The sequence below is a fragment of the Pseudoliparis swirei genome, chromosome 10 (genome assembly GCF_029220125.1).
Source record: "Pseudoliparis swirei isolate HS2019 ecotype Mariana Trench chromosome 10, NWPU_hadal_v1, whole genome shotgun sequence".
NCBI classification, from domain to species: Eukaryota; Metazoa; Chordata; class Actinopteri; order Perciformes; family Liparidae; genus Pseudoliparis; species Pseudoliparis swirei.
In genome coordinates, this window is record NC_079397.1 from 3886716 (window position 1) to 3899981 (window position 13266).

The 13266-nt window shown below is 46.8% G+C and overlaps 1 protein-coding gene across 1 annotated transcript; it reads right to left on the minus strand.

The window, feature by feature from the left end:
- Positions 1 to 637: 637 nt before the first annotated feature.
- Positions 638 to 13264, minus strand: nup37 (nucleoporin 37). Its single transcript, XM_056424878.1, has 10 exons — positions 13162 to 13264; positions 12668 to 12863; positions 12121 to 12242; positions 7455 to 7527; positions 7139 to 7233; positions 4639 to 4729; positions 2522 to 2703; positions 2400 to 2450; positions 1521 to 1614; positions 638 to 863 (listed from the first exon to the last, which is right to left on the minus strand). Exons 2-10 carry the CDS (start codon positions 12821 to 12823, stop codon positions 750 to 752), a joined length of 978 nt encoding a protein of 325 aa, XP_056280853.1. The 5' UTR covers positions 12824 to 12863; positions 13162 to 13264; the 3' UTR covers positions 638 to 749.
- Positions 13265 to 13266: the final 2 nt, after the last annotated feature.

Below are 13266 nucleotides of genomic sequence, written 5' to 3' on the forward strand. Positions count from 1 at the left end.
CTCTGAAGACGAGCTTCCAGGAAACAGGGCTCCAGGCCTCCAGGGCCTCCAGGGTGGATCGCATGTCGTAAAGTTCCCAGACCAGAAGTGTGACGCCGCTCGGCGCCACCGGGTGGCGTCCTCGAGTCGCTGGATCCTCTGATGGAGCCTCTTGACGTCCAGTCAGGGTTCAGCCACAGGGGCCGCTGGGTTCAGGGACTTCAGGGATATAAGTTCCCGCCAAATGTCTCCCGTGTTCGGTCTGCATCGACCCGTCATCGCGCTGAACGCTCGCACGCGGACGTGGAAGTTCACCTGAAATGACTCCCTCACTTCCCCAAAACAAAAAGGAAAGTGAGAAACAGCCGAGAGAGAGAGAGAGAGAGAGAGAGAGAGAGAGAGAGAACACCTGTATTGCGGCGGCGGCCATGTTGCCTGGTGAAGTGGAGCGTTGGCGCCACCGCATTCCTCCAGAGAACATCTCTCTGGCTCCACATGACTCGGCGCTGATGTAAGCGGCTCTAAGAGGAGCGAGCCGGGCCCCCGGCCCCTCGGACGCCCCCCGGACGTTTATCTGCGGCCGACCTGAAGTCTCTGGAAGAGAACAAAACTCGTGCGCGCCGCCAGTTTCCATCAAACGCCATAAAAACTCAGCAGATACTCAGAAAAATATGTCTTTTATTGGACCTTTTTTTTTTTTTTTTACGAGAATAAAGAAAACAAAAGAAAACATTCGGCGTGGACTCGTCCGCGTGGAGAAGTTCTGCACGTCACATCTCGGTCATCCAGAAGCTGAGCTTCCTGTCGCCGCCGATCACGCACAGGGGGAGGGTCCGGTGCCAGCTGAGCCCCGAGCCCACCACGGCCGAGCCCACCGTCACCGGCTGGACGAGAGAGAGAGAGAGAGAGAAAGAGAGGCGAGAGAGAGGAGATGAGAGAAGGGAGAGAGAGAGAGAGAGAGAGAGAGAGAGAGAAGGGAGAGAGGAGATGAGAGAGACCGTTAAATAAAACATATTCATACACTACGTTCAAAAGTTTGGGGTCACGTAGAAATTTCCTTATTTTTCAAAGCTCTGTTTTTATCAATGAAGATACATTAAATGCATCATAAACTCTACATAGTTAATGTGTACATGAGTATTCTCTGATGTTGATGAAGTCTCTCCAGAGGTGTGTAGAGGCCCATCTCCAGTGTTCTAGTGGTACATTGTGTTATCGCCTTAGAAGACTAGCGGAGGGGGAGAAAACCCTTCCAACCCTTTTTATGCGAGCGCAGCTGAAAACAGTTATGCTGCTGAGAAAAGCTATAAAACTGGCCTTCCTTTAACCACAAGAAGAACTACATTAATATTTACAATAAAAATCATTATTTATAACCTTGCTAATGTCTTGACTATTTTATATTCATTTAGCAATTTATTTGATAAATAACTGAGTTTTCAGTATATATATATATACATATATATAAATATATATAAATAAATATACATAGATATGTATAAATAAATAAATATATAAATGGTGAAAAGCATCCCGCTCACCTGAGGGTGGCCCAGGTGGTGGATGAGCAGCTGGCTGGAGATCTTCCCCGGACATCCGGTGGTGGCGAAGAGGTTCTCATTGGCTTGGGACCACCTGAGGAGAAATCACACGATTAAACTTCTAATTTGGGAGTTTCCTGGTATTCTTTTGTGCATTAAAAACATCCGACATGACAATAGGCAACTACTAGTTGCAGTTCACATGGATGCCTGTCATCACTTCTTTATCCTATATTACACAAGACATCATGTCTGACTGCTGCTATAATGCAGACGTAAAGCTTTTTTATTGTTCTTAATTCATAAATTATGGTTTCTAAATGTTCTTTGTTGCTGTTTTGCACTTTATTATTTTATTACTACTACAATCACTTCATGTTGGCCAAGAGAGAAACGTACTTTTGATCCTCTGTATGTTTCCACAAAAGTAAAATAGACAATAAAGATGACTGACTTAATAATTTGCACATGAATGATTGCGTCTATACAAGTAGAAGAAGCAGCTTTGAGTTTAGGTCGTCTCCATCTGACAGCCGAGTGCAACTCGACGCCGAAAAATGTCGCAATGCCCTCAAATGGCGCCGTGAAAGGGTTAAAAGCTGTGAAGCCAGAACACGGGCCGGGCGTCACTCGCCGCCGTAAACTCATGTTCACAATGTTTACCGAGGTCGTAAATCACGAGAGAAGTAGACTCATTTCTTCTCCCCCGCTCGTCGGTCGTGTTATACAAGCCGACTGTTTGGGTTGCGCAACGTCGCCGCCGGCCAAAAATGTGTCCGGCGAGGTCGCCGTGACCTTTTTTCTTTTTCTTTCTTCGACCACCTGGGCGGCGACACGAGGAGGAGGGGGGGGGGGGGGGGAGCGAGGAATGTCGCTTACTTGAATAAGCGAGCTTTATCTCGGTGCGCCGGTCTCTTCTCTTGCGGGTAACTGCAAGAGAAGAAACATTTAAAAAGTCGTCCCAAGAACCGTATATCGCATTACCGCGTCGCCACGGTTACCTGGAGCGCGTGATGTCCCAGACGAGCCAGTCGTTCCCCGCCGCGGCGCCCACCTTGATGGTGTTGGCGAGGCACCAGTCGGCCGACGTGAGCGGCGCCTGGTCGCAGTCCAGGGACAGGATGGCCTGCTGGGTCACCAGGTCGTAGAAGCGGATCGTTCCCTTCTTCTCCGCCACCATCAGCTGACGGGGACACGCGGGTACAATCAATATATTCATATCCCGCTTCAGAAAGTCCACGTGAAGTAATTTATTGTGAAATATCATGGATATAATCAATGGATATATAAAACCATATACCATCACCTGTACCTGAGGTTTGATGTTGCCACTATCTTTGGGGGGGATTTGACCATTTATATATATTTATCTAAAAAAATAATTTAAATCTATATTTTTAAAATTATATATTTTTTTTATTTTACAAATTAATAAGACAGGACTATAAGGATAGAATACAAAGGGAAGGGAGAAATAAAAGGTTAAATAACAACACAGCAAATAAAACATCACCAGTCTGACATCGACCATTTATATTTGTATGTGTTTTTTAAAATTATTATATTATTTTAATATTTTATTTAGGTATTTTTTAGTTTGACAAAAAATAAATCCTTTGAAAATAAGAAAAAATAAAATACATTTAAGCATGCATCCGGCCTTGAGAAAAACAACATATAAAAGTAAATGTTTAAGCAAGTAAGTAGAAGTAGAAGAAGATTTCAAACTAAACATATTCTAGTACCTGTGCTTTGATGTTTTTGGGGGGATTTGACAATCTTTTTTTATACTTAGTATTTTTCTTTAGCTATTTTTTTAAACAAGACAAGAAATAAATCCTTTGAAAGTAAGAAAGAATAAAATAAATGTAAGCATGCAACTGTCCATAAGGAAAGATTCAAATAAAAGTAAATGTTTAGAGCAAGTAAATAAGTAAAATAAAAACATGCAACACCTCAACGATACCTATGTATTTTTTATTTATATATATTTGTATACTTTGCTGCTGCAACACAACAATTTATTTTGTGGATAAAGTTCTGCGTTATATCCATGCATCTTATTATCCCTCCACCCCTCTGTTCTCCGTCAGGGTCACACAGAGCGTGTCCCAGCATGCACCAGTGGCGATAACATCCTGCACAGGTTGTACTCCATTAAAAACCGTCAGCTGAGAGCCAGATGGTCGACCAGCGTCTGAAACAACCGACAATCTCTACAACTTTCGCGGGCGTGCAGACGGTAAAGAGGAGGCGGAGCTCCGGCTTCTCTTAAGTTCGACTCCGACACCATCGGGAGGAGAATTACCGTTTCTTCTTCTGAAGTTTATCCGCCTTCGGAACAACGAGCCGCCGAAGCCGCTTCGCCCACTTGGAGGCGTTTAGCACGACATGCTAATTGTTGCTAAACGAAGCAAATAAAAACCTCGGGGAACCGGTATTACCGAATTATTTGGACCCGGCCGCTCGACAGGAAACAGATGTGCTTGTTTATTTCAAAGCATTTAGAGCGAGCATCGATGTTTTATTGGGGGATATTTCACAATGTGCTTTCCATTTTATAGTCGGGGCCTCATGACATTATCAGGTGTGTTGGATTGGAAGAGTCCAAATCCCCCTCGCGGGTCATACCACGGCCATTAAATCTCCATCTTCTTTTAGATAAATCGATAAATTTCCATGCAAAAATAAAAAAATGGCGGAAAAGGCATTTTTCACACTTTCGGTTGGAGAGTCGTCCCAATTTACTCTGTTTTTAAATCACATTAGAACTGAATATTCCTGCAGGGTTCATACACACGTGGACCAAAGGATGTCCGTGACCTTTAACCTAATTTCCATGACCAAACATTGTGTGAAATCTCAGTGTATACACGAGTAAATTACCTTAAATGACACAAATGAATGAGACAATAGTTTGATTAAAAGAATACATATTTATATAAATGTTTATTCTTTTAATCAAACTAAGAAATGTAAATAAACGTATGAATATAGCACACTTCCAGGTCTTTTGGGATATAATTTTTTGTTTAAAGGACTTTTCCAGGCCTGGAAATAACCATGTTCAAATTCCAAGACTTTTCCAGGTTTTCCATGACCTTCCTGAGCCTCCTACCTTGAAGGCCTCCTCCGGGTGCCAACACACGCTGACGCCAGGAGAGCGCAGTCGGAGCGTCAAGCTCCCGTTGCCCTCCAGGTCCCACACCCTGCGGAGTGAAGAGAAAGTCGTATTCAAACTAACAAAGAGAATTCCAAAGCAGACGGTAAAACTTAAATGAAACAAGAGACAATAGTTAAGATGAAAAGAATAAACATGCGTGTCTTTTTAGTTACGGTGCGTTCACTTGCAGCGGGAAAAATGTGCCAGTATGAGCAAAGAGCAAAGAGCGGATGGCGGCGGGATGAGGAACATCGTGACGCATCTTCATTTAAATATGAGAGTTCAAAAGCTCAATGAGACCTGAGAGAGAGAGAGAGCTGCGGGTCCTGAGACCCCGATCTATGGTTAACCACATCAGAACGAGAAGGGGGGGGGGCTGCAAGTGTTTCTGGGAATCCGAAGCGAGTGATGAGGTCATGCAGAAGACATCGTCTCATAAAGCCCGAGCAGAACCTCCAGAAGACCGTCGACATGTCAAGTGTGTTGTTGGAGGGATGGATGACCTCGGCGGCGCGGTGAGGGGAGGACATGCCCCGTCTCAGATGGAGACCTCAGTAAACACCCCCCCCCCACAGACCACACCAGGAAAACAATGACTGGACCCTATTCTCTCAACCCGCTATCCAAGCACAGCTTCGATTGCACGCCACGCCACCGCCGGGGCCAAGCGGCGGTCGACCGCGCCGACCTTCAAACGGAGCGCGGCGGCTCCCCGAGACAACACAAGCGGCGCCAAACGAGGTGAAAGACATGAGACGAGAAAAAACACGCGCGGCCGCCCTCCCGATGGAACACGGCGGCGAGCAACAACACTTCTCGGCGTCCGCGCGCAGCAGAGGTGAAAAGGCCGCGTGGGGGGGGGGGGCGCGGTCCGGCCACGCCGACCACGAGGGAAAGCAAGCGAGGAGAGGACAGATTTTTATTGTCGAGAGCAGAGTAAATAATGGGGGGGGTTGAGAACTGGGCAATGTGATCCTGTCGGGGGGGGGGGGGGGGGGTCACGGGGTGCTCCGCGTTTACATCAGCATCCATTCCAACAGGATGACAGTCGAACATGAGACATTTAAATCAGACTTTTTTTCTGAAAACATGTTCTGTATTTATTGGTCGGCTCGTTGTCCCACTGGAGCAAATTAAAATGTGAATGAAAAAAAAAATCCCCATTTTTTTCTTTCTTTTCTTTTTGTCATTTACAATTTTTTTGCCGCGTTAAAGAGTGAAATTGGAAAAAAAGTGAAAGTAAAAAAATAAAAATCAACATTTAAAAACTCCGTTGTCCCCATGAGTCACTCAAACCCAACAGGAGGAGGAACACTGGAGTTATTAACCTCTAACGGCTGAAACAGAAGAAGTTAAATCTGCCACACACACACAGCTCTGGAGTTGAAATCGCAGGAAAACTGAAAAGAAAATAAACCGGTTGTAACCAGATCCATAGTCTTGGATAACTGGACGAGATAAAGCTGGAACAGCTCAAGAGTTGAAGCAGCCTAGAAACCGTGACCGTTTTAAAGTGCGTGAGAAACTCTTGACTTCTTCTCCCCGCCGGTGTCGAGTCGCCACCGGTCAGCGATCTGTTGCCGTTGGCCCGCGGCTCTCCTGACGCGGCGGCGGGGTTCCTCCGGGCCGCGGGCGTCGCCCGGACATCAAGCTGTTGTAAAACGTCCCGGTTACACGAGATACGGGATCAAAGGGAACAGAAACCACCGGATTAACGCTGAGAACCGGCCCGAGCGGCAGGTGACCTCTGAGCGCCGCCGGGTTCATCCGCAAACCCGTTCAACCCCAAATCCCCTCCGGAGGCCGCAGGGAGCCCCTGCGACCTCTAGGGGGCGCATGTCCCCACAGACTCGGCGGCCGAGATGCCGACGGCACAAAGAGATTCACCTCGGAAGTTTATTCTGGTTCCAGTTTCTCGTGTATGGATATGTTTGCAGATTTCCTATGTTTTGCATAAATCGACGAAATAAAAATCAGCAGATTAATTGTTAATTCTTCACCTGCAGAGCAACATTTGGTTCAAGTCTAAAACTCTATAAATAAATGATTTCCTGTCCACTCACAGGGCCCAGTGAGCTGTGCATGTTGCAGGAGAACCAGCCTGCTGATGAAGGAGGGGTGGAGGAGAGGGGGGGGGGGGGGGCTACTGACACACGTTTTCCTTCCTCTAGCATTAATAGAAAAAGGAACATTTGGGGACCGGTCCCCCCCTCCCCCCCCTTACAGAGGAAAAATCTTCCTGCAGCTAATTGGATTTCCATATTTAACCAATTAGCTACAAGGCGGCTCTGTGCGTCCGCAGCCACGCCGGAGCGTGTTGTGTTAGCGTCACGTTTCACTGTGGAAACACGGGCAGGCCTTTCTGCACCATTAGGAGAGAACAGAGAATCAGAAGCTGGGAACACACACACACACACACAAACGCACACACACATGGAAACAAAACGGTTTGGACCTGCAGGTGTGGTCATCACTGACGGAAGCAATTTGTTTCCCCTCCGTGGGCTCGAACACCAGATGGTTGATGTAGCTGGTGTGGCCCTCCATCACCTGGAGGACAGCAAAGAACAAAATAAAAGTGAATAAAATTAGCAAAAAAAGGAGCATTTTCGATCAAACTTGAGGTCACGCCACTGGCTGCAGCTCTGCTTTCTGTGTGCGTGTGTGTGTGTGTGTGTGTGTTCCTGCATCACTCGGTACCAAATGTCAGCGCGGACAGACGGTCTCGACGAGCGCGAGTCCGGCCCGATGTGCTCCAGATGTGGCGTTACCTTGACTTCGTGCCGGTCCTGCAGATCGGACGTCAGCAGGCGCAGCTTCCTGTCGGCGGCCGCCGTGCAGAACCTGAAGAGAGGAGGGGAAGAAAAGAGAGAGAGAGAGAGAGACAGAGAGGGCATGAAAACAGACACAAAACTAGAATGGGCACTCGGTAGAGCGCATACCTTCGCATATCACAAGATTGGGCATTGAATTATGAACATTTTGGCATTCGTTGCATGCCAATTGGACAAAAATGTATCGTGCTATGGTAAAAAAAGAGTTTGACCTTTCCATGACCTTGACCTTGACCTTTGACCCGATTGATCCCAAAATCTAATCAAATGGTCCCCGGATAATAACCAATCATCCCACCAAATTTCATGCGATTCAAGAACATTTTGACCTGTTCATGACCTTTGACCCGATCGATCCCAAAATCTAATCAACTGGTCCCCGGATAATAAACAATGATCCCACCAAATTTCATGCGATTCGGTTCAATACTTTTTGAGTTCTGCGAAAGATTTTGACCTGTTCATGACCTTTGACCTTTGACCCGATCGATCCCAAAATCTAATCAACTGGTCCCCGGATAATAAACAATCATCCCACCAAATTTCACGCGATTCGGTTCAATACTTTTTGCGATTTGCGAATAACACGCATACAAATAAATAAATAAATAAATAAATAAATAAATACACGGTGATCAAAACATAACCTTCCGGCATTTTCAATGCGAAGGTAAAGAAGGGGAGAACGTCGAAACAAGAATGCGACCGTCAGAAGACGGCTGGACCGACGCCTCTGGATCAGAGCGCCAGTGTGTGTGTCTCTGTGTGTGTCTCTGTGTGTGTCTCTGTGTGTGTGTCTGTGTGTGTCCCTGTGTGTGTGTCTGTGTGTGTCCCTGTGTGTGTCCCTGTGTGTGTGTCTCTGTGTGTGTCCCTGTGTGTGTCTGTGTGTGTGTCTGTGTGTGTCTCTGTGTGTCTGTGTGTGTCCCTGTGTGTGTGTCTGTGTGTGTCCCTGTGTGTGTCTGTGCGTGTCTCTGTGTGTGTGTCTGTGTGTGTCCCTGTGTGTGTGTCTCTGTGTGTGTCCCTGTGTGTGTGTGTGTGTGTCTCTGTGTGTGTCTGTGTGTGTCCCTGTGTGTGTGTCTGTGTGTCTGTCCCTGTGTGTGTGTCTCTGTGTCTGTGCGTGTCCCTGTGTGTGTGTCTGTGTGTGTGTCTGTGTGTGTGTCTGTGTGTGTCTCTGTGTGTGTCTCTGTGTGTCTCTGTGTGTGTCCCTGTGTGTGTCTCTGTGTGTGTCTCTGTGTGTGTCTCTGTGTGTGTGTGTGTGTCTCTGTGTGTGTGTGTGTCTCTGTGTGTGTGTGTGTCTCTGTGTGTGTCTCTGTGTGTGTCTCTGTGTGTGTGTGTGTGTGTGTGTGTGTGTGTGTGTGTGGTAGAAACGTTGGACAGTGATCACTAGAAACGCTGCCAGGGAGATTCTAATTGGAGGACCCCCCCCCCCCTTATCCCCCCTCCTCTAATCAGCCGCCGTTTACACCAGCGCCTGCAATTATTCACAAAATTACACTAACTGACGTATGACAAGAAAAACACACACGCATCAGCAGAAGCTCCAGCCGGTGATTCACGCGGACGGGCCTGGCGCCGCGGCGCCACAAAGACCCGCACAGCAGAGGAGGCGACGCCGGGAGGCCGACTAAAGCACGGGACACATTCGGCCTCGTTTCGCTTTTACTTTGAAATGTCAAAGCCATTTCCTTTGTTGACCTCCGACGCGCTGCGCGGCGCTACGATTAAAAGTCACCGTTAGCCGGTGAATCTCAGCGCCGGTTAATTTGGTCGTTGCTGTCGTTGCTGTCGTTGCTGAGCGTTGTATCAAACTTTTGAAAAAATGGAATTGAAAGTTACGGTATCGTGTGGGGACATGTTCGTCTCCACACATTGCAATGTTTACAAATGTGAAGAAAAAAAATAAAATATCCTTGACTAGTTAGCTTAGCATACCGCCTGGCTCTGTCTGCAGTAAAGAAACACACAAGCACATCGTAAGCGTGATCATTTCTTCTTCTTCTTGCATGCCGAGCTCTGGCAGGGTTTTGATTGGTCGGAGGCCGCGTCAGATGGGTTGTGTGTGTTCTTTAAAAAGCAGTGCGTTGGTATATTGAGTGTCCACACTGTGTGTGTGTGTGTGTGTTTGACACTGAACATCTGTAGACGTCAAACTAAAGGACCAGAAATGCTTCTGTCTGACTCTAAGAGACGAACAACTCGATTTGGTGGCCGTGAGTTGTTATGCGTGTCTGGTCTGTGTAGGATTCCTTATTCTTTACATCTTCCCATTGCAAGCTGCTGTGGTGGATGGTGGCAGCCCTCCCTCCCTCTCTCTCTCCCCCTCCCTCCCTCCCTCTCTCTGGGCCCCACCGCTTGAGGCAAGCCCGTGAGAACGCTGTGCTTTTCCTGGAAAGCACGGCTACGTGCAGATCGAAGGGAGGGATGGAACCCGAGTGGGCAGTCATCAGCGCAATAACATGTGCGCACGTCACAGCGCTGGCCGAGGGCCCCGCGGAGCGAACCGCAGAGGGCCCGGGAACCATCGCTGCTTTTCCTTTTCTCTGGGGGGAGGGGGGGGGGGACTTCACCCATCCGACGTCCCAATTAGGAGGGGAACTCTTGCTTTCTAACAATCCGCAGTGAGCTCCGTCCCTCCTGTCCGAGGACACCTGGAATAACTTTGCTCACATCCTGGCAGCTGCGGCGCGACAGCGAGCGGCGGCGGCTACTCCCACACAGCGTGACCTGCTGCTGCGCTTTCTCCACAACCGCCTCTTGTTCTGGTCCACAGACGAGTGTTTGTGAATATTCAGACGGTTGAGATTATAAATCCCAGACGTCAGGGTTCTGATGTCTTTCAGTCGAGCTGCAGATATCTCACCGTGAACATCTTCTGTTAAAAGCAGCCAGATGTGCCGATAACATCATCGCTTGAACTGATGAATGACGAAGCAAATATGTCAGAACCGCTTCTCGTCACGGACGGACGGCTTAGCTGGCGAAGGGGCGTGACCGTCCAATGGAAGGTCGGCGGTTTGATCCCCCCCACTCCTTGTTTTCCACATGACAAAGTGTTCTTGAGCAAGACACTGAGCCCCCACCAAATGATGCAATGATGCATGCACATAGTGTGTGTGTGTGTGTGTGTGTGTGTGGGGGAGGGTTAATGGAAGATGTATTGCACGTACACAGGGACTCACATGCACCAAAAGTGCTGCAGATCCGGGCCGTGTTGCTGGAGCGAAGGGAGGCACGAGAGAACCAGAACCAGGACTGAGCCGGGCGGACCATAATGCAACTAGAACGGGCACTCGGTAGAGCGCATACCTTCGCATATCACAAGATTGGGCATTGAATTATGAACATTTTGGCATTAGTTGCATGCCAATTGGATACAAATTGACTGCGCTATGGTAAAAAGAAGATTTTGACCTTTTCATGACCTTGACCTTTGACCCGATCGAGCCCAAAATCTAATCAAATGGTCCCCGGATAATAACCAATCATCCCACCAAATTTCATGCGATCCGGTTTAATACTTTTTTAGTTATGCAAGTAACACGCATACAAATAAATACATAAATAAATACACGGCGATCAAAACATAACCTTCCGCATTTTCAATGCGAAGGTAATACAAAAAAGAGAGGGTTCCTAAAAGGGACGTTGGCGTCAGGAAACACTACCACTCGTGTCCAGAGGGGGCACCAACAATCTCCACAAAATGTAAAGTTCGTTGTAGCGCCAGAATCAGAAGTGTTTATTTCCAGGTATGTTGGAGGAATTTGACTTGGAGAAAGGTGCATCACAATTAACATAGTCATAGAATAAAACAATACAAATAAAACAATAAGCAAAATAGATAAATATGGTAAAACTAACTAGACAACACCGTAACTTGCTTTCCTCGTTGTACACTAAGTTAACTCGACTGTGGTCATCCAGCGTGGCCTGAACTGTGTTTACCGTGGATGTATTTTACAAAAAGTAGTGATGTGTGTTTTGTACACTGCAACATCCTGGACTAATTTGCATGTTTTTCCAGTGAATCCATTGAATGTGAACAATTGTAATGTTGATGCCGGTATAATTGTTCCAAAAATCTACTTAATACGAGTCTGACTAACCGGCTGCAGACTGTGGGTTTGAGTCTGTCAATGGCCATAAACATCACGGGGCATCCTCCTCCCCTCCATCTCTTTTGCCAGGGAGATGGTGCCGCGTCCTGTGCTCGGCGCCACCCACAATTATTACCTTCGCATTGAAAATGCGGAAGGTTATGTTTTGATCGCTGTGTATTTATTTATTTGTATGCGTGTTACTCGCATAACTCAAAAAGTATTAAACCGAATCGCATGAAATTTGGTGGGATGCTTGGTTATTATTCGGGGACCCTTTGACTAGATTTTGGGATTGATCGGGTCAAAGGTCAAGGTCATGAAAAGGTCAAAATATTCCTTTTACCATAGCGCGGTCAATTTCTATCCAATTGGCATGCAACTAATGCCAACATTTTCATAATTCAATGGCCAATCTTGTGATATGCGAAGGTATGCACTCTACCGAGTGCCCGTTCTAGTCACCGCACCAAAAAAAGAGCTTAAAAACAAAAACAAAGCAGTACCTGACGGTGGGGATCCCGTCCAGCCGGGACTCTGGGCTCCAGGCGAGAGCATCGACGCGCAATTCATGATGGAAAACTCGAAGCACATTGAATTCAACTCCCTCGACTTCAATATCCTCCTCCTGTGGGAACAAGTATATATATATCAGGGTTCTTACACATTTTGACCAGTGGATTTCCAGGACTTTAAACCAAATTTCCATGAACAAACTGAAATCTCGGCATAAACATGAAAACTGTAGAAATTGTTGCGTATCGAGAGCTATCGCTGGCTTATATTTTGAGCGTCTTTCTTTAAAAATATATATTAATTATTTCAAACTCGGCGTAAATGAACCTGTGATTTTAACAAATCTCCATGACTTTTCCAAAACTTTTATGATTTAAGTTTTTTCCATGACTTTTCCAGGCCTGGAAATAACCATTTAAAAATGCCATGACTTTTCCAGGTTTTCCATGACCGTACGAACCCTGATATATATATATATATAAAGAGCACAGTGGGCATCAACGTTGGTACCTGGTTGTGTGACGTTGCAGCGCTCACCTGGAACAGGCAGGTGCCCACTACCACGTACTGGTTTCCTCCATAGGCCAGTAGAGAGGCACTGGTACCCGAGCTGAAAGGACTGAATTCCACCACATGAACGTAGTCCTCACAGGTCACAGTGTAACTGGGACTGCGGCTGGAGTCCTCCTGCATGCTGGGTGTCCTGGTGGAGCTGACTTCAGATCAGGTTCCACTGTCACACATCAGAACAAGAGATGACAAGAGAATCATTGGGCTGAGGTGAAACGATCCCGTTAGTTGATGCCGAGCAACACTGGGCATCAAATTGAGCTCAATACATGAACTAAAGTCAGAGGTTAGAATGATATTTCCACAATGGACAATATGACGCATAAATACACACCGACTGTCACGTGTCTCCTGGCAAAGAGCTAAAACGTGTAAGTGTACCGTCAGCTAGCAATGAGCCAAACAGATGTATATTGTCTGTTTTAACACGCTAACGCTTAAACTGAGAGATTAATACTTACCTCTGGGTTATGGGAGTATATTCCGAGTCAAAACACAGCATAGACTGATGTACTTTATCACTTTATTGATATTAGTATTGCCTTGAATCAAATGGTGCGCGCGTT